This window comes from Myotis myotis, unplaced genomic scaffold (genome assembly GCF_014108235.1).
Source record: "Myotis myotis isolate mMyoMyo1 unplaced genomic scaffold, mMyoMyo1.p scaffold_m19_p_2, whole genome shotgun sequence".
NCBI classification, from domain to species: domain Eukaryota; kingdom Metazoa; phylum Chordata; class Mammalia; order Chiroptera; family Vespertilionidae; genus Myotis; species Myotis myotis.
In genome coordinates this window covers 44,171,799-44,193,365 of record NW_023416324.1, presented here as the reverse complement: position 1 = coordinate 44,193,365, position 21,567 = coordinate 44,171,799, and the positions used below count along the sequence as shown (strand labels likewise).

Genomic DNA, 21,567 nt, shown 5'->3' with positions numbered 1-21,567 from the left:
ACTGAAGAATGTACTCTATAAGAAGCAAACCAAACCTCAGGTAAAGGATGGAATGCAAAGCATACTGGTGAAAAATTAATTAGCAAACAAATTAGTAATTCTTAATTGTAAACTTAATGACTAAAATATGAATACAAATGTGCTGACTGTAAAGCAAAAGACAAACAATATGACCTGTGGTGAGTTAAAAACAAATAATATTTCATAATAGCACAGAAAATAGATGAGGGAGCAGAAAGGAATTAGTGATTTAAGGTCCTTGTAGTTTTCAGGGAGCAGTTGGAAAATCTGTAAATTGACTTTTTAATTGTGTTTTTGTTTGCTTCCTTATAAAGTGGGGAAATTGTCAGGATTATCACGAGAATTAAATTATTTAATACATAAAAGAATTTAGAATAGTGCCTGGCATATAGTAAGTTTCAATACATATTTTAGCTATTTTTATTAATATTATTATTTAGATTTTAAGACTTAGGACAATTAAATGTAAATGGAACAGAAAAAGAAAACAAAGCAAACATTAGCTTTTAAAAGAAGCTAATAGTTGGTATAAGAATATTAATAGACTAAAACAGACTTTAAGACAAAAAGGCTTTATTGAAGATAATAGGAATCTTTACATTATTAGAGAAAGAAAGATTCAATACCAGAAAATGCTGAACCTCTGCACGTAAAACAAAAACTCAAACAAGACAAAAAGACAGCCTTACAAGAAGAAATTTAAAATTCCCTAACCATAGTAGGAGATTTTTTTCCTCTCTTAAAAGCTGATAGAATGGATAAAAAGTTTGAACCCAACTAGCAATCTTGATCTAATATCAAACAAAGATAATACCCACATATAATAAAGCATATAGCCCTGGTTAGTGTGGCTCCTTGGTTAAAGTGTCACCTTCACATCAGAGGGTCTCAGGTTCAATTCCCTGTCAAGGGCACTTACCTGGGTTGCAGGTTCAGCCTCCGGCCAGGGTCCAGTGCATGCAGAAGGCAACCAATTGATGTGTCTCTCTCACATTGATGTTTCTCTTTCTCTCTTTCTCTCCCTTCCGACCTCACCCCCGCCCGCCCCTCCCCCACCCTCACCCTGCTTCTACTCTCTCTAAAAATCAATGGGGAAAATATCCTTGGCTGAGGATTAACAAAAAAATAAAACACACAGAACTTTTACAAAAACATAACTAGTTTGGAGTCACAAAGAAGTCTCATCGTACTAAAAATTGCTGTTACACAGATCACATTCTCTGATCAAAATTTCATGCCATTAGGAATCAATAATAAAAAGGCCGCCCTCTAAAAATTTTAGCACATGTGTTTGGAAACCAAAAAACTCGTAAATAATTTATTGACCAGAAAAATCAGCCCTAGCTGCTTTGGCTCACTGGATAGAGCATCAGCCTGCGGACTGAAGGGTCCCAGGTTGATTCCAGTCAAGGGCACAACCTGGGTTGCGGACTCGATCCCCAGTAGGGGGTGTGCAGGAGGCAGCTGATCAATGATTCTCATCATTGATGTTTCTATCTCTCCCTCTCCCTTCTTCTCTGAAATCAATAAAAGTGTATTTTTTTAAATATATTTTTATTGATTAAAATATTACATATGTGTCCTTGTCCCCACGTTACCCTCTAGCCCCCTCCCCCCCCCCCGCTCATGCCCTCACACCCCCCCCCCCCCGTTGTCCGTGTCCATTGGTTAGGCCTATATGCCTGCATGTAAGTCCTATGGTTGATCTTTCCCCCTTACCCCCACCCTCCCCTACCCTCCCTCCAAAGCCCGACAGTCCAATCAATGCCTCTCCGTCTCTGGATCAGTCCTTGTTCATCAGTTTATGTTGTTCATTATATTCCACAAATGAGTGAGATCATGTGCTATTTATCCGCTCTCCAGTTCCATCCATGCTGTGGCAAATGGTAAGAGTTCCTTTTTCTTCTTCCTCTTCTTAAAGAATACCTTTCAGCATTTCATATAATGCTGGTTTGGTGGTGATGAACTCCTTTAGCTTTTTCTTATCCGTGAAGCTCTTTCTCTGACCTTCTATTCTGAATGATAGCTTTGCTGGATAAAGTAATCTTGGTTGCAGGTTCATGCTATTCATCACTTTGAATATTTCTTGCCACTCCCTTCTGGCCTGCATGGTTTCTGTTGAGAAATCAGCTGACAGTCGTATGGGTACTCCCTTGTAGGTAACTGACTGTCTTTCTCTTGCTGCTTTTAAGATTCTCTCTTTGTCTTTTGCTCTTGGCATTTTAATTATGATGTGTCTTGGTGTGGTCCTCTTTGGATTCCTTTTGTTTGGGGTTCTCTGCGCTTACTGGACTTGGAAGTCTATTTCTTTCACCAGGTAGGGGAAGTTTTCTGTCATTATTTCTTCAAATAGGTTTTCAATATCTTGCCCTCTCTCTTCTTCTGGTACCCCTATAATTCAGATGTTGGTACGCTTGAAGTTGTCCCAGAGGCTCCTTACACTATCTTCATATTTTTGGAATCTCTTTTCTTTTTTCTTTTTCAGTTGGGTATTTTTTGTTTCTTTGTATTTCAAATCTTTGACTTGATTTTTGGGATCCTCTTGTCTGCTGTTGGATCTCCGTAGATTATTCTTTATTTCAGTCAGTGTATGCTTAATTTCTAGTTGGTCCTTTTTCATGTCCTCCATGGTCTCACTATACTTATTGAGGGACTCATTAAATTTATTGGCAGTTTCCATAAAATTCTTGAAAAACCTTATAAACGTGGCCTTGAACTCTATATCCAGTCGTTTGCTTTCCTCCATTTCTGCCATTTGTGACCTGTTTCTTTGTCTCCGCATTTTGGCTGCTTCCCTGTGTTGATAGAGTGGCTTTGTGTGCTAGGTGTCCTGTAGGGCCCAGTGGCTCAGCCTCCCCAGTTACCTGGGGTGGACACTCTTGGTGCACCCCCTCGTGGGCTTTGTGTACAGTCTTGTTGTAGCTATGCCTTGGTTGTTGTAGGATCACTGGGAGGAATTGACCTCCAGGGCAATTGGCAGCGAGAATCAGCTGTGTCTGCAGTGGGAGAACTTCTGTGCTGGAGACACCCTTCTGGGGCAAGACTTGCTTCAGTGGGGCTTTGGTGCTCACTGAGACTGCACCCTGAGTGTGTCCCTTATGGATCTGAGGAGTTGTGATCTGGATGGTTCCCCTCTGACCACTGGGTACAGTGGCTCTTGGATCTAAGGAGGTGCTAATTTAGCCTCTGCCTGAGGTTACACAGCAGGAACTACGAAGAGAACTGCAGATTCCTCTTCCATTTTTTTGGAGTTTGGAAGTGCCCTGATGATGCTCAGCTGTGCAGCAATGCAAGCCGCTGTGGGGCCTTGGGCCTTCTCTTGGAAGCTCTGGGTCTATCTGGCCCGACTGCGGTTAGGTAATTACAGGTTGCAAATGGCCGGGGCATTCATATGCAAAAGCCTCTGCCGCAGCCTGGGCGGGGCGGGGTCTCAAGAAATCAAAGGGCGGAGAAAGCAGCTATGGCGGAGCCTCAGCCCTGCCCTAAGGAGTCGGGAGTCCCAGTGTCCTGGCAATGGCTGCAAGCACCTCTGAGGGAAAGCCGCTCTCAAGCTCGCCCGCTGCCAGACAGTCCAGTATCTCCCCGTATGAGTCCTGGGTCCCCAGAGACTTCCCGGAACTGGATTTCAGAGCCGTCGGGAGCTTGTGTCTCCCTCCAGATTCAAAAAGACAGCCACGTCCTCAGGTGCCAGACCCTTTCCGCGTGCGAGCCCCCATACCTCTGCACTCCACCTCCGCAGCTCCTCCCGCTCGCAGTGTGCTTTTCTTTCTTTCTAGTTGTAGAATTTACACTCAGCCAGCCCTCCTGTAGTTCTGGATGATGTCCACCTTGTGTTTTTGATGCATTTATCGATTTTTGTGGGAAGCAGCAATTTCCCGGTGTTTATCTATGCCGCCATCTTAGTTTCTCAATAAAAGTGTATTTTTTAATAAAAGAAAAATCATAATGGAAAGTATAAAAAATTTAGACATTGAATGATAATGAAAACATGTCAATACTTAGAAAAAAATGTTATACCTAAATATTGCATTATGTCAAAACAGTTTTTTTGCTTATAATACATATATTTAAAAAGAAAGACTAATTGAAAAAAAGGAGCCAATCATTCAACTCAGAAAAGTAGAGAACAGTAGAACAAACCTGAAATAGTAGATGAAAGGAAATAATTCTAGTATATAAAAACCCTGGGTCCATCACATCTACAACGACTAGGAGGCTCAATCAACCGGAAGTCAGTCCTGCAGTCAGACTGCTATGGCTGCAGGCATGGTGACCCAGCACTGACTGCTGAGGGGGCTGTGAATCAGGCCCAGAGAGAGGCCTGAAGAGAGAAGCAGGGTCTGATCTGTAGCCTCTGTGGCAGCTGTTGATCAGCACTTGCCTCTCTCTTTAGCTCCGGGCTTGGTCAGCAGCCACGCCTCCATTTCTCTCCAGGCCTCCACCTTTCTGATCATGCCCCATTGATAGGCCCAGAGACGCTGACTGGCATAGAAACCGACCAATCAGAACCAAACCTGGGTGAAGTGTGAGGGGCCAATAGCTTTCTAGGAGGCAGAGCTTTTGACGCTGACTGACATAGGAACTAACCAATCAGAACTAAATTGGCTGGCAGAGGAGGGCAGTTTGGGGCAGATCAGGCCTGCGAAGGAGGGCAATTGGGGGTGATATCAGGCCGGCAGGGGAGGGCAGTTAGGGGTGATCAGGCTGGCAGGGAAGGGCGGTTGGGAGCAATCAGGCTGGCAGGGAAGGGCAGTTGGGGGTGACCAGGCTGGCAGGGGAGGATAGTTGGGGGCAACCAGGCTGGCAGGGGAGGGCAGTTGGGGGCAATCAGGCCGTCAGGGGAGCAGTTAGGTGTTAATCAGGCCGGCAGGGGAGCGGTTAGGGGTGATCAGGCTGGCAGGCAGAAGCAGTTAGGGGCAATCAGGCAGGCAAGCGGTTAGGAGCCAGCAGTCCCAGATTGTGAGAGGGATGTCCTGACTGCAGTGGACATCTGGCAGTCGGACATCCCCCCAGAGGGCCCAGATTGGAGAGGGTGCAGGCTGGGCTGAGAGACACCTCCCCCAGTGCATGAATTTCGTGCACTGGGCCTCTAGTGGTAGATATGAACAGAGATTATTAATAGAAAACAGGCAATAATAAAGAAAAGCAACAAAATTAAAAGAAGGTTTTTTGAAAAGACTGATCAAATAGTAGTCTCTGGCAAGACTGATTTTTTTAAGTGGAAGAAGGAACACATGATACAAATTTCAAAAGAGCTGATAAACTAATATCAGTTTAACTATATGATTAGCAATTTGAGATATGTGCGCCAAATGCTTCTTAATGTGGCCTACAATCTAATTTGGATGAAAGATTTTAAAACTTATCGTTCTGTTGCTTCTCAAATATTAATGTTTTAGCATATAAAATGCAATTCCAATATTCTCATTGATACCTTTCTATTCAATAATATACATAATATTTTAAAAATACTATATTTTCTTCTATGGGACTCAGTAAAGGTATTTTGAATTTAAAAAGTGCCATTTACATTGTTATTTTTCCATGAATTAATTCTCTAAAAGGTTCTTCACTCTCCACACTTGTTTACTAATATTAATTTGATTAACTAAAATAATAACAGGACTCCATTTGCCTTATTGCCTACAAACTCCAATTTGATCTGGCAAACTGTCTTAGAAAAAAGTTGCTAACTAGTAGTGACACCTTACACAAATAATTTGAATCTTTCTGGGTCAATCAAGGTTTTTCTCAAGTCATAACTTTTGATTTGGAATCAAATGATGCTATAAAGTATGTGTATCTATCTAGTAGCATCATGATACTAGCCTAAACCTGTTTGGACTTTAATCTATTAGTAAAAAAGCATAGCATTGTGGTTAGGAGCACAGCCTTTGTAGCCAGGTGGCGGGGTTTAGATCCTGACTGCCATCTACTAGCTTTAGGGACTTGGATAAATTATGTAACCATTCTGTGCCTCTATTTCCTCATCTGTAAAATGAGAATAAGAGTGACTGCCTTAGAGTTGTACAGATTGATTAGTTAATATACGTAACATTTAAAACAGTGCCTACTCCTAAAAATCCTATCTAATAAAAGAGAAACATGGTAATTAGCATACGACCGCTACCCTTCCCATTGGCTAATCAGGGCGATATGCAAATTAACTGCCAGCCAAAATGGCAGCCGGCAGCCAGGCAGCTTGAAACTAACATGAGGCTTGCTTGCTTCAGTGACGGAGGACTCCAACGTTCCCCGCCTGCCGCTGCAGGCCTCTGAGCTGCAACTCTAAGCAACTATGTTACAAATATAGAAGCTAAACAAAACCCCAGAAACCTGCTTTAGTCCTTCGGGCTTCAGCCAGCAGGATCGCAACATTGTTTCAAATACAGAAGGTAAACAAAGGCCAGAAACCTGCTTTCAGCAGCGGGGGCCTAAGAGCTGGAGCCAAGCCTCAAAGCTAAAGCTGGCCCAGAATAAAAAAAAGAAAAAAAGGAGCGGTTGGGAGCTTCAGTCACCCGCCAGCCTGATAACAGCCCTCAGCCCCTCACCCAGACTGGCCAGGCACCCCAGTGGGGACCCCCACCCTGAAGGGTGTGTGACCAGCTGCAAACAGCCACATCCCCTCATCCATGCTGTCCAGGCACCCCAGTGGGGACCCCCACCCTGATCCAGGACACCCTCAGGGCAAACCAGCCGGCCCCCACCCATGCACCAGGCCTCTATCCTATATAGTAAAAGGGTAATATGCCTCCCAGCACCGGGATCAGCGGAGCCGCAAGGCCTCCCGGCACCAGGACCAGTGTGATGGGGCAGCGCCCAAACCCCCTGATCGCCCTGCGGCTCTGTGTGTGATGGGGTGGGACCACAACCTCCCTATCCGCCCTGCTCTGTTTGTGACAGGGGAAGGCGCCCCAACCCCCTGATGAGCCCTGCTCTGTGCCTGTTAGGCGGGAGCTCCCCTACCCCCTGATCGCCCTGTGGCTCTGTGTGTGACAGGGGGCAGCGCCCCAACCCCCTGATCGGTCCTGCTCTGTGTGTGACGGGGTAGAGCCATAACCTCCCCATCAGCCCTGCCCTGAGTGTGAGAGTGGCGGCGCCCCAACCCCCTGATCCGCCCTGCTCTGTGGGTGATAGAGGGCGGCGCCCCAACCCCCACCCCACGGGCCCTGCTCTGTGTGTGATGGGGTAGAGCCATAACCTCCCCATCGGCCCTGCCCTGTGACAGTGGCGGCGCCCCAACCCCCTGATCTGCCCTGCTCTGTCTGTGACGGGGGGCGGTGCCCCACTCCCTTATCGGCCCTACTCTGTGCGTGACGGGTGGAGCTCCTCAACCACCTGATCGGCCCTGCTCTGTGCGTGACAGGGGGGAGCTCCTCAACCCCCTGATGGGCCCTGCTCTGTGCGTGACAGGGGGGAGCTCCCCAACCCCCCTGATTGGCCCTGCTCTGTGCATGACAGGGGGCAGCACCCCAACCCCCTGATTGGCCCTGCTCTGTGCGTGACAGGGGGTGGTGCCCCAACCCCCACCCCACGGGCCCTGCTCTGTGTGTGATGGGGTAGAGCCATAACCTCCCCATCGGCCCTGCCCTGTGACAGTGGCGGCGCCCCAACCCCCTGATCTGCCCTGCTCTGTCTGTGACAGGGGGCGGTGCCCCACTCCCTTATCGGCCCTACTCTGTGCGTGACGGGTGGAGCTCCTCAACCACCTGATCGGCCCTGCTCTGTGCGTGACAGGGGGGAGCTCCTCAACCCCCTGATGGGCCCTGCTCTGTGCGTGACAGGGTGGAGCTCCCCAACCCCCCTGATTGGCCCTGCTCTGTGCATGACAGGGGGCAGCACCCCAACCCCCTGATTGGCCCTGCTCTGTGCGTGACAGGGGGTGGTGCCCCAACCCCCCAATCGGCCCTACCCTGAGCGTGACTGAGGGTGGCATCGCAACCTCCAGATCTGCCCTGCTCTGTGCATGACATGGGGCGGTGCCCCAACTCCCCAGTCGGCCCTGCTCTGAGCCCAACCGGGGGCTGCACCTAGGGATTGGGCCTGCCCTCTGCCACCCGGGAGCAGGCCTAAGCCAGCAAGTCGTTATCTCCCGAGGGGTCCCAGACTGCGAGAGGGCACAGGCCGGGCTGAGGGACCCCCCCACCCCCCCCCGTCCCCCCGGAGTGCACAAATTTTTGTGCACCGGGCCTCTAGTATTATATATTAGCCATTATCATCATCATCATTGGTTGTATTTCTAAATGTTATGATCTGTTGAAAGCTATCTTCATTAGTTAGTGAAAAGGCTCCCTAGAGCCTTACTGGAAAGTCCAAATACAATTTTGAATGGAATCCAGATTTAGTGATGGCATGTTTATTACCAGTGTTTTGCAAAGTTACATTTAAAGGAAATCAAGTACACAGGTAATATACTGGTGATATAACTGTTTATTACCTAGCAAGAAAAAGACCATATAGAATCCACAGCTCTTTAGCATATGGTCATTGCTAACAGAATGGAATGAAATAAAGGAAAGTAATTATTAAGTAACTAGAAGACTCTTAATGACATTAGAGCAGTGGTTCTCAACGTCGGCTGCACATTAGAATCACCTGGGAATCTCTTTAAAATCCTAATTTCTGGGCCTCATCCTCCAGAAATTCTGTTTCTTCGTTACTAATGTTGTGGCCCTACCCCATAACAAAGAAACAGCCAACGTTGAGAACCACTGTAATGTATTAGAGTCTATTCAAGTCTTTGTGACATTAATACTCCTCCTATTTAACAATTGGAAATATATATAATAAACATAAGCCCTTCCATGACAAGATTAAGATTAATGCTGTTGATTACATTTTATAGGATGAGATTTGATTGATCCTCTTACAATAATAAAAATGTTTAGAAAGGTATTGAACAACTGGTGAAAACTTAAATAATGCATTCTTTTACTATTTCTCACCTAACATTACTGACTGGTGCTAAAATGTGAAAATTAATTACAAGTTAAAAGGACAGAATAATTTATTTATTTTTTTAAATATGTTTTTATTGAGGGTTGTTTGTGTGTGTGTGTGTGTGCTTTGTTTATTTTTCTTTTAGAAAGAGAGGAAAGGAAAGAGAGTGAGAGAGGGAGGGAGAGAGAGAAAAAAACAACAAAACATAGATGAGAGAAAGAAACATCCATTGGCTGCCTCCTGCACACCCCTTACTGGGGTTGGAGCCTGAAACTTGGACATGTGCCCTGACCAGGAATCCAACCAGTGACCATTTGGTGCATGGGATGATGCTCAACCAACTGAATCACACTGGCCAGGATTTTTTTAAAATTTGTACTTATTGATTTTAGAAAGACATTGGAAAGGAGAGCGAGAGCGAGAGCGAGAGCGAGAGAGAGAGAGAGAGAGAGAGAGAGAGAGAGAGAGAGAGAGAAACATCTATTTGTTGTTCTACTTATTTATGCATTCATTAGCTGATTCTTATATGTGTCCTGATCAGGGGTTGAACCCGCAACCTTGGTATATAGGAACAAAGCTCTAACCAACTGAGCTACCTGGCCAGGGCAAGAACAGATTAATTTTAATATTTAATTGGGGAGCTTTATTGAATGTAGACAGCACAGTACAAAATTCAGGAAATTAGTTAATATTAATTTTCTAAATAAAGTTTAATATGTATCATGGATTTTCACTTGATACAAGTGATTTTCTACAAAACATACATTTCCAGCTTAATTTTTTCTTTAGAGAGACAGATTTTAATAGACTTATTTCCTCAAAGTTTTCCAAAATCATAAATGTTACCTTTTTACCCTTCCATCTTTCATTAAATAAACTCTTAACCATATTAATTTATTCTGTTTGGAATTTAAGGATACAGACAAGTCATATAATGAAAAGTTAACAAAGGAGGTAATTAGTACTTTAGCAAAATTTCTAAATCATAAGTTTTATTTTTTGGCATTAAAGTCTATTTTGAAATGACAACTTAGTTACGATATAATTTTTTGAGAGAAAGCATACATTCAAAGTAACAAATGTGGAAATTATTATTAATCAGTTTCTGAATGACCTTACTCAATAAAATTATAAATACCAGAGCACAGAAAATATATTTTAAAACGTTTCCCCCTAGTAATAGGAGCAAGTAAGATTAATGAAATAAAAATTAAATGAAGAAAAAATATAAACCAGTACTGGAAAGTCTGTTCCAGACAATATATTTCTTAATATGTTAATAAATTACATTTGAAAATTTTTAAAAATTGCTTCACTTTATCTGTATATTTGATTTCATTGGGAAGTATTGGATCCTTCAACAGTGTTTGCCTACAGCTATACTGTTCAGTACATGTAGATATAGAGCATTTAGAATGTAGCTCATCTGAATTGAGATGTGCATAAGTGTAAAGTACACACCACATATCAAAGATTTAGTGTGAGAAAAAAATATTAATAATTACCTCTAATCATTTTATATTCTATGTTAAAATTATATTTTGGGTATATTGGGTTAAGTGGAATATTAAAATTTATTTCACCTATTTTTCCTTTTTAAAAATTTTTAGATTTTAAATTACATTAAGTGACACATTATATTTCTGTTGGCGAGTCAGATAGTTTTTCACCATACATTGTATCAAACAAATTTTTAGAAAAATAATGAAAACATTGAGTAAATAATAGTTCCTGTGCCAATTATTGAACAAATAGAACTATATAAAAATATGTAGTAGTGTGGGGGGGGGTGTCATCATTTATACATTTAGAAAATGATTTCACTCTTCTGTTTGTCCTTAGAAGTAAAGAGTTTGGATTATTCATTAATTTGCTTGTTTATTCATTCAATAAACATTTATCAAAGGCCACATATGTAAGACACTGAGAATATTTATGCTAATGTTTCCTCAAATACTTGTTATACATCAAGTATTTTTAAAATATGTAGTGTATATTGTACTATAAAGTACTATAGAACAAACAACTAAATGGTTAGCTCATTAAACAATCATTTACTTGACCTCTAATAAGTGTAAACATCATGTTATACTAGAGCTATGAAATCAAACATAATTTAACCCTGCACACATATGAAGGATAACTTAGTTTTTCTAGTTTTCTCTTCAATATACTAAGCCCCAGTGGACATTTTTTTCAAACAATTGTTTTTCTCTGTATAATGTCATCATGGATAAAAAATAGAATAATAAAAAATGAAAAACATAAAATAGTTATTGGGAAGTTATCCATAATAGTTAATTTTTTTCTCATAGCAAATTTCAGGATACTTTTTCTTTTCCTACTTTCTTTTGTCTACCGTTTTATTTAAAATTTGGTGATCAAAATTTTATTTAAAATTTGACAATTTTCCCCTTATGTTCTTCTTTTTATTGTACATGTATAGGAAAGAAAAAAAAATTGAATCATCTCAGTTTAACCCAGAGAAATAAATCTACGACAAAAGATGATGAGTAAGTTTATTTTTGAAATAATATACACGTCTTGAAAGAAAAGGATCATATTTGTTAGTGATAATTTAAGAGAAATTATTTCTTTGCAGACATTAATAAATAGTTATACCTGAGTTGAAGTATTCTTTCTTAAAGAAGTAAAATACTTTATTTGTGATGTGTTTTACAATGTTCATATGATGGTGATATGTGATACCTTAATTTTAATACTCATTGAGCCCAGTTTTCCCAGCCTATATATAAGAGACCAGCTTAAGGTAAAACTGAGGAACACACTCTTTTCAGATTTACATAAATCAGACTTATAGATTTATGTTGTCTGGGAACACAATGCCTACCAAATAGCTGGTTTAAGAGCTAAGAATACAGTGAAGCCAGCAGAGTAAGGGATCTAGAGGAACCTAGAAGGCAACATGCCAGCAACCAACCATACTCATATTGGACTGCCAATGGTGCCTTGGATGAAGTCATTATCTGCAGAAAGCTACTGCTTATGTATTTGGGAAAGAATATTTGTTCACTGAGGCTAGAAAAATTGAATTAAGAACAGGGATTAAATTTTCAAAGTAGTAGTTCATATGTTCAGCTCATTTACCCTTTTAGCTGTATCTTCTGTGTGCCACATAATATGGTGGGTGGATAGATATGAGAAAAATGAAGTTTCTACCCATTGTGAGATGATGGTTAATACTAGAGGCCTGATGCATGAAAATCGTGCAAGAGTAGGCCTTCACAGCCCCGGCTGCCTCAGCCCTCACGGCCCCAGCTGCCTTGTGGCCCCATCCCCCACCCACTGGTCATTCCGGAAGGTCATTCCACCGTCCAGTCTAATTAGCATATTAGCTCTTTATTATATAGGATACCTTCCTCATCTTAGAAATGGGTTGTGGGTAATGTTTCAAAATGTTTTTAAATCATTTAGTGGAACTCAGAATGAATTTTTCATATAAATAGTGTTGTAATTTGTAGTTATACCCCCAGGTCAGGGTCACAAGTCAATTTTTTTACATAATGTAGCTAAACTGCTTTAAAAAAACAGAAAGTGAGTGCCATTTAGAGTACAAAAGTGATGCAGGGAAGAAGTTCTCAAAGAAGTCCCCTTGTTTGGCATCTCCTACATTTATCATTGTACCCCTTTATTTGCTTTCCCTAGCCATGTTCCCCCCAACTCCAAATATTTCCATGTGCCCTATCCCAAAACATTTTTGTTGTAAATTACTAATCTTTCCTTACCCTAATTAAAGTTCCCATTTCCTCAGTGAAATCTATCTCAACTAGATATTATGAGAAAAGCATTTTTTAACTTACTATATTTAAAAATAAACAATATAGGTACAGAGTAAAAAAAACAACCTCAGGCGCAGCCAGTTTTGCCCAGTGGTTTAGCATCCACCCATGCACCAAGAGGTCACCGGTTTGATTCTTAGGACACATGTCTGGGTTGTAGGCTTGATGCCCAGTGGGGGGCGTGCAGGATGCAGCCGTTTGATGTTGATATTTCTCTCTCATTAATGTTTCTATCTCTCTCTCCCTCTCCCTTCTTACCTGTCTAGAAATCCATTTTTAAAAACCACTTGTATTTTTTTTTAAAATCTCAATTTGTACTAAAGGACATACAGTGAAAGCCGATGGCAATTAAGACTTTCTGAATCATATATAATCTTGTATTTGAAAGCAATTAACTGCTAAACCAAATGACTATCTAATACAATAGTATAAAGTATAACAAACTTAGAAGTGAGAAGAGGCAATGAAGGAGGAAATGTTTTTGGACAAGAGTGATACCATGTAAGCAAGCCACAATTACCTGCTGCTTTCCCCCTAAAACAGCTCCACTTAATCTAACTTTTTGTAGGTTTTTTTTCTTCTTTCTTTTTCTGAACCTAGCAATTTACTTACAGCTCACATTTTTTCAGAATAGCTCCTATGCACAGCTATTTGCTGAAAACTCTTGCAAGGAAGGTTGTGTTTGGCATGGTCTTGCTTAAGTAAGGACCCTGGGAAGAGATTTTCAGGTTTAATTTAACTGTATATCCAGTGCCAAGACTGAATTTCAACTCAGCTAGTTCCACAAGCCACATGTGAATTTCCTAAATATCCCAAGTTAGAAACTCCTCTGTTAAGGGGTCATGTCTGAGCTTAGTAGTTTCAAGCTGCCAACACAACCAGCCTCCTCACACTCTGATAGATATTCCTTTAATTCAGAAATCCACCGTGTTAGATAAATGATTGATTGTTGACATTGTTTCCCTTCTTTTTTGTTTACACAATTAGTAGATTGCCACTGTTTTTGCATTTTTTTATATTTTCGGCTTTTGTAACTTAACTAATTTTTTTAAAGCTTATTTGGTCTAATAAGTATTTTTTAGTACCTAATGTTTTACTGAGCTTTTATGAATGCCACTTGATGTAATTTTGTATCATTGCACCAAAACTGAAATAAATTTCAAGTTTTAAAGCAAAAAAAAAGAGAGAGAGAGAGAGAATAGGTCCTATATCAGTGAGCTTTCAAGTAGCAATTGGAAAGGAAGAAATAAAACTCTATTTGCAAAGGGCATGATCCTATATATAGGTCATCCCAAAGAATTCACAAGAAGATACTAGATATAATAAACTCAGCAAAATTACAGGGTATGAGATCAACACACAAAAGTCAGTTGTATTTCAGTGTATATGCAGAACAGTTTGAAAAAGAAATTAAAGAAGCAATTCCATTTATATAGCACCTAAGAGAATAAAATACCTAAGAATAAATGTAGCTAAAGAGATGAAAGACTTATACACTTGAAATTATAAAGCATTGCTGAGAGTAATTACAGAAGATCTAAACAAATGGAAAGACATTTTGTGTTCGTGGGTAGGAACATTTAATATCATTAAGATGTTATGCCCTGCCAGCGTGGCTCCGTGGTTGAGTGTCAAACTATGAACCAAGAGGTCATGGTACAATTCCTGGTCAGGGCACATGCCCAGGCTTGATCCCCAGGAGGGAGCATGCAGGAGCCAGCCAATCAATGATTCTCATCATTGATGTTTCTCTCTCTCTCTCTCTCTCTCCCTCCCCTTCCCTCTCTGAAATCAATAAAAATATTAAAAAAAAAATAGATGTTACTACCTCCACCCAATATGAATCTACAGATTTATTATAATCACTATCAAATTCCATCGTTTTTTCCAAAAATGGAAAAGCCTGTCCTCAAAGTCATATGAAACTATATGGGTAGAGATCAAAGACATTATGCTATGTGGCATAAGTCAGGTGGAGAAAGACAAATACTGTATGATATTACTTATACAGTAGGTCCTCGGGTTACATTGGAGATCTGTTCCTATGGCGCAACATAACATGATTTTTGCCGTAATTCGGAACCCACCTACATAAGCACCTATGTCACTGACATGGAGCACATACACAGCAGTAATGAAGTGAAACAGTAAAAAAAAAATCTAAAAGAAAGATAACAATTCCTGACCTTTACTTGTGGTAAATAAATAATAAAAAACATAAAGCACATATATGTACATACGTCAAAATGAAGGAACTTTTTTTTTTTATAAATAAATGGGAGATGGTGACGTAACCACGAAACGACATATGTCGAGTCCGACGTAACCCGAGGACTGTCTGTATGTAGAATCTTAAAAAAAATCACTCAAAAGGACAGAATAAAATATTGGTTGCCAGGGGATGGAGCATGGGGGATAGAGTAGATGTTGTCTAAGGGTCCGAAACTTGAGACAAATAACAAATAAGTCCTAAATGCATAGTGAATATAGGCAACAATATTTGTTAACATAATCTTCAAACGTGCTAAGTCTAGAGCTTAATTATTCCAATCACTAAGAAAAAATGATAATTATGTAACACTGGAGGCCCAGTGCACAAATTCGTGCACCAGTGGGGTCCATCAGCCTGGCCTGCGGGATCGGGCCAAAACCGGCTCTCTGACATCTCCTGAGGGGTCCCGGATTGCGAGAGGGCGCAGGTCAGGCCAAGGGACCCCACCGGTGCATGATTGGGGCCTGGGTGGGATGTGGGAGGTTGGCCAGCCGGGCCGTGGGAGGGCTCCAGAGCATGTCCAGCCCATCTTGCTCAGTCCCCATCGGCCAGACCCCAGCAGCAAGCTAACCTACCAGTCAGAGCATCTGTCCCCTGGTGGTCAGTGCACATCATAGTGACTGGTTGACTGTTCGACTGTCCGCCCCCTGGTGGTCAGTGCACGTCATAGCGAGCGGTTGAGCAGCTTTAGCATATCATTAGCTTATTACACTTTGATTGGTTGAACGGCTAACTGGACAACTGGACACTTAGCATATTAGGCTTTTATTGGATGATAGAGGTGCTAATTATCACTACAATGGCAATCTTATCTACATATATAAAAGCCTAAGTAACTGGTTGACCAACTGGTCGTCCAGTAGCTATGACATGCACTGACCACCAGGAGGCAGATGCTCAACGCAGGAGCTGCCTCCTGATGGCCAGTACACTCCCACTGTGAGAGCGCTGCTCAGCTATCAGGTGCCAGACGCTGGGCTCATGGCTGGCGAGCACAGCTGCGGTGGCCCAAGCCTATCCCGTGGAGACTCCCCCTGTGCACCCCTCCCCCATCCAGACTGGGACCCACATCGGGACTGACTGGGCATGAGCCCGCAGCCACTTCTTGGTCGTGGGCCTGCCAGTATTGCCCTAGGATGGGCGCAGAGACTGCAGCGGAGCGGCAGCGAGCCTACCGAGTGTTGGCAGCACTCCTCGCAGCAGGACTGGGATGAGCAGGAGCGGTGCAGTGCAGCTCCAGCCCAGGCTCAAGCTCCTCCCTGGCTGCCTGCCGCTTTGGCACTACTACATCCCTCAGGGGCTGTACGACTGCTGGTTTCAGTCGATACCCGCAGGCCAGGCCTAGGGACCCCCACCAGTTCACAAATCCTTGTACCTGGTCTCTAGTTAAAACATATAAATCTATCAAATTAACATGTTGTATACTTTAAATTTACACATGTCAAATATATTTCAATTAAAAAAAACTGTAAATGACCCCAAATTATAGCCTTCAAAATTATAGCCATGGATGATGTGCCCAAAATTATATATATGTAATGTTTTATAAAGAAAGGAAGTATGATATAAAGTTATAGAAATGTTTTAAAAACAAAACAAAACTAAGGATTGTTCCAGAATGTTAAAATGCTAACTAGAGATATGTTTGAGAAGTATGATTACAAGTGAAGTTTTTTTTGAGAGTGCCTTTGTATCTTTTTCACACTGGAATATATTAAAGCCATAAAACTTTTTTATTTTAAAAAAATCACCTTGTAACACTGATTCATAGGCTTAGATTTAGGTAAATAAGGAGATGATGGTCTATTCGTGTTCTCAAACTGGTATAGTGGAGAATGGAATAAGCCAACTACATCTTGTAGACGAAAAAGGGGCTCTGTAATAAGTCTGACTGAAAGTAACCTTACAGGTTGATCTGATCATAAATTCCTAACTGGGCAGGTCATAGTGGGTTATCATGCCCCAGGACTGTAACTTCTCTAGTAAAAGATTTTTAATCCAGCCCAGTCTACTATTTTTGTGTATCTAGGTTAACACACCTTTGAGCTGTGGAACAGTCCTCTTTTCCAGACCCCTTGAAAGTTTACCCACCCAAAAGGGAGCACATAATCTTGTTAACTATCCTATACTTTTCTCCCACCTTTATGTAATCTTTTTCATGTTCCCTCCTTAATTCCAAATGTGTAAAAGAAACAACAAAACTGTCATTCTCCGGGAGCATTTGAGATCAGGCTTCCCAACATATTGCCAGTGTGGCTCAAATAAACGCTTAATAAAAATTCTCTACAAGTTTAGACATTTCTTAGGTCTACAATCTTTTCTCCTACTCAGTGGGAATGAGGAATAGCAAAACTCTAAAAGACAGGATGGTTGATAATATAGATTGTCTTGTAAAGGAATGAAAGAATGGAGGAGAAGCATTTACATCTCTAACCACTTTGAAAAAATGTAAAGAAAATGAATAGGAAACTGAATGTAAAATCCTTTTTCAAAAAAGAATTAAAGCTCTGAAAATGACTTGTGTTTAAATGCTTGATCTTCTTGCTAAATACAATATTTTTCTTTATTCATAGATTAATGGTGTTGCTATCTAAAGTTGAGAAATCATCAGAGGAAATCATGGAAATAACGCAAAGTTTAAGTATCACTCAGGTTTGCGCTTTTTTTGGCATATTATATATTTTTTGATGCAATTGTAAATGGGATTGTTTTCTTAGTTTCCTTTTCTGATAGTTCATTATTGGTGTATAGAAATGCAATTGATTTTTGGATATTTACTTTATATTCTGCTACTTGACTGAATTCATTTCTCATTCCAGTAGTATTTTGGTGGAATCTTTAGGGTTCCCCACATACAGTATTATGTCCTCTGTGAATAATGACAGTTTACTTCTTCCTTCTTTTATTTCTTCTTCTTGTCTGACTGCTGTGGCTAGGATTTCCAGTACTATGTTGAATAGAGTGATGAAAGAGGACATCCCTGTCTTGTTCCCCATCTTAAGGGAAATGCTTTTAGTTTTTGCCCATTGAATATGATGTTGGCTGTTGGTTTGTCATGTTGCCTTTATTATGATGAGGTATGTGTTCCCTCTGTTCCCACTTTGTTGAGAGTTTTTATCATAAATGGATGCTAGATTTTATCAAATGCTTTTTTTTTACTCTATTGATATGATATGATCATGTGATTTTTATCCTTCATTTTGTTTATGTGATGTATCACATTTATTGATTTGTAGATATTGAACCAACCTTGCATCCCAGAAATAAATCCCATTTGATTATGGTGTATGCACTTTTTAATGTATTGCTGGATCCAGTTTACTAATGTTTTGTAGAGGATTTTATCTTCTATGTTCATCAGGAATAGTGGCCTATAATTTTCTTTCTTTGTAGTGTTTTGTTGTTGTTGTTGTTGGTTTGTTTTTTAACTTTTGATGGGAATACAGATTGGTGATGACTGCTTCGGTTTCACTAGTTGTAACCTGTCTATATAGATTCTCTAATTCCTCCTGTTTCAGTTTTGGAAAAGTGTATGTTTCTAGGAATTTTGCACTTAGTCCAGATTGTCCAATATATTGGCACATTTGGCATATACTATTTCATAATTCTATCCCATTTGAAAACAGAGAATAGGAGAAAAGCCCCAGATTGGAGAATCCCATTCAGGAAAGAGTTTGCAGGGGATATGTTTAATTTACTTTTCATGGCAGTTTCTTTTCTTTTATGAACATTAATAAACTATAACATTTTAGTAATACCTATCTTTTTCACATGTAAAAGTAAATTTGTAGATTATGTTTAGTCTTTTTAATTAATAAATTATTTTTATGCAAGCATTTTAAGACTCACAATAGTTGACCTACCAGAAAATTTCCTACCATAGAGTTTAAGTTTTTCAGATGAAGGAAATAATATTTTCATTAGAGTTGTCAGTAATACTATATTTGAATAGAACTTACTTAACTCATTTAAAATGACTTTCTTTTAGGCTTTGAAGGACAGTAGAAAGCTTCAGAATCTCATTGGCATCTCTTATGGACCATGTTTCTTAAAAAGAGAAATGAAGAAAACGAAAGAACTAAGTAAGAAGACTATGAGTTTACAATGGTGTCTCTCCATTCCTTGTTTGTAAGCTTAGATTAATATTTTCAACTTTAGCCATAAAGCCTATTTAGAGATAAGCCTATTAATTTTCCCAAATTTAAAAGACTTCTTTATTTTTTTTCCAACATTCTTTTTTTTTCATCTTTATTTTTGAAAGTATTACATATATATATATTCCCCTTTTACCCCTATTGGCCTCCTCTAGCCCACCCCCACCCCAGGCTTTCACCACCCTATTTTCTGTGTCCATAGGTTATACATATGTACATGCAAGTTCTTTGGTTGATCACCTCCCACCTACCCATCCTCTCCCACCTTCCATCTGAGATTCCACACTCTGGTCCATGCTTCCATGTCTCTGGATCCACTCCGTTCAGCAGTTTATTTTGTTAATTAGATTTCACATATGAGTGAGATCATGTGATACTTGACTTTCTCTGACTGGCTTATTGCACTTACGGTTCCTCCATGCTGTCTCAAAGGTTCTTCTTTTTTACCACTGCATAGTATTCCATGGTATAAATGTACCACAGCTTTTTTATCCGCTCATTGATAGACTTCTTTATATATATCACTGCTGGAAATGTGATAGAAATAGTATTTAAAGAATAAGAAGCCACATATCTTTTACCCCAGGATATGTTACTTCAGGGATTCCTCTTTAATGTAAAGGGAAAGAATGTCCCTTCAAAACTGTAATTGGAGTTTTTTTATGTGGTGCTCATTCTTTAAATATACAGACAGTCCTCTGGTTACGTGGGACTCTGTCGTTTTGTGGTAACGTCGCCATCTCCCATTTATTTATAAAAAAAAAAAAAAGTTCCGTCATTTCAACGTATGTACATATGTACTTTATGTTTTTTTTATTATTTATTTCCCACAAGTAAAGGTCAGGAATTGTTATCCTTTTTTAAAATTTTTTTACTGTTAGACTTCATTACTGCTGTGTATGTGCTCCATGTGAGGGACATAGGTGCTTATGAAGGTGGGTTCCGACTTACGGCGACAATCACATTACGTCGCGCCGTAGGAACGGATCTCCAACGTAACCCAAGAGCCTACTGTAGTATGATAAAGTACTGCATTTTTTTTTAAAATATATTTTATTGATTTTTTACAGAGAGGAAGGGAGAGAGATAGAGAGTTAGAAACATCGATGAGAGAGAAACATCGATCAGCTGCCTCCTGCACATCCCCCGCTGGGGATATGCCCGCAACCCAGGTACATGCCCTTGACCGGAATCGAACCTGGGACCTTTCAGTCTGCAGGCCGACGCTCTATCCACTGAGCCAAACCGGTTTCAGCAAGTACTGCATTTTGTGTTTGCTACCTATGCATATGTATCACTTTGAATTTTTTTTTCATGAAGTTTATTCCAACATGAGAAATTATTCATGTACCATGTTAATTCTTAACATTTTTTTCCTTCTAGTGACAAAAGTAATAAAACAAAAACTGTTTGAAAAGAAGAGTTCAGAACTTTCTAACAAAGGTAAAAAGTTGTATTTTAATTTATTATATAAAAATAATCCTTTCATCTCATTTTACCATTTAAAAACAATCATTATGAGTCTTTTAGTGTACTCTTAAAAGACCAGGAATCTTCTTTGAAAAATTTTATATTGCATTTAGCAGAAGACCAGGTCTGAAGAGCTCAACTTCACTGATGACTGAACTTTTTAAATATCTTTTGAAATATAAGTTTCAGTTTAAGATTTGTAGTTTTATTAAAAGTTCTGTTTTGAGAATCCAGATAAATGGGGCAACAATGCATTAATATATAGCAGGTTTTAATGGTGAATTAGAAGGAGACGCAAAGTATAAAGTTACTTTGTAACCAGTGTTCTGAAAACTTTCAGATCATTAATGATGTTGAATCTACTGTTAACTCTTATGCTTCTGAGCATTAACAGTATGAGTAATTAAATTAGCAGGTTTTAAGTTCCCATAACACATGCACATCCAACCTCAGTAAGCAAAATAATCATGGGCTGTTAAATATTAAAACCTTTTAACCAGCTTAAGAGGCATCATTTTAATATCACTGACATGAATGCCATTTAGCAATCTCTACTAAAAACTAGAGGTAGGCCTTGAAATGCGTGGGTAGGCCATGTTTTAATCTATCATTTTTGAGTACCAATGATGACTTTTGAGGACCAATAATTATTATGATTATTATCCTCACAGCAGCTCTGTAAGATAGCTGCTATTATTGCCATTACAGATAAGGAACAAGGTCACAGAAAATGTTAAGTAACCTGTCCAAACACTGCTACTTAAGTGTCAGCGAAAGGATTCCAACTAAAGACCAGTCTGATCTCAGAAAGTATGATCTTTTCATTATTCCATATTGCCTCTTCCTAAAACAAATCAAATCATTCAGTCATCCCAGCTTTCAGATTCAGACATGAAGCATAATTGAAACT

General features: G+C 40.1%; 1 protein-coding gene across 3 annotated transcripts in view; it reads left to right on the top strand.

Moving 5' to 3' along the window:
• Window positions 1-21,567, top strand: part of LOC118676034 (integrin subunit beta 3 binding protein) — a 62,576-nt gene that overhangs the window by 28,235 nt on the left and 12,774 nt on the right. For 2 of the 3 annotated variants that reach the window (XR_004974021.1, XM_036349295.1), the window contains exons 4-7: window positions 11,408-11,474; window positions 17,607-17,685; window positions 19,022-19,161; window positions 20,571-20,630. Coding sequence is in view for 2 of the 3 variants with exons in the window: in XM_036349295.1 (XP_036205188.1) it covers window positions 11,408-11,474; window positions 17,607-17,685; window positions 19,022-19,161; window positions 20,571-20,601 (317 nt within the window). In the remaining variant the exon portion in view is untranslated. The remainder of the gene's footprint in view (window positions 1-11,407; window positions 11,475-17,606; window positions 17,686-19,021; window positions 19,162-20,570; window positions 20,631-21,567) is intronic. The other variant, XM_036349294.1, reaches the window with a different exon arrangement.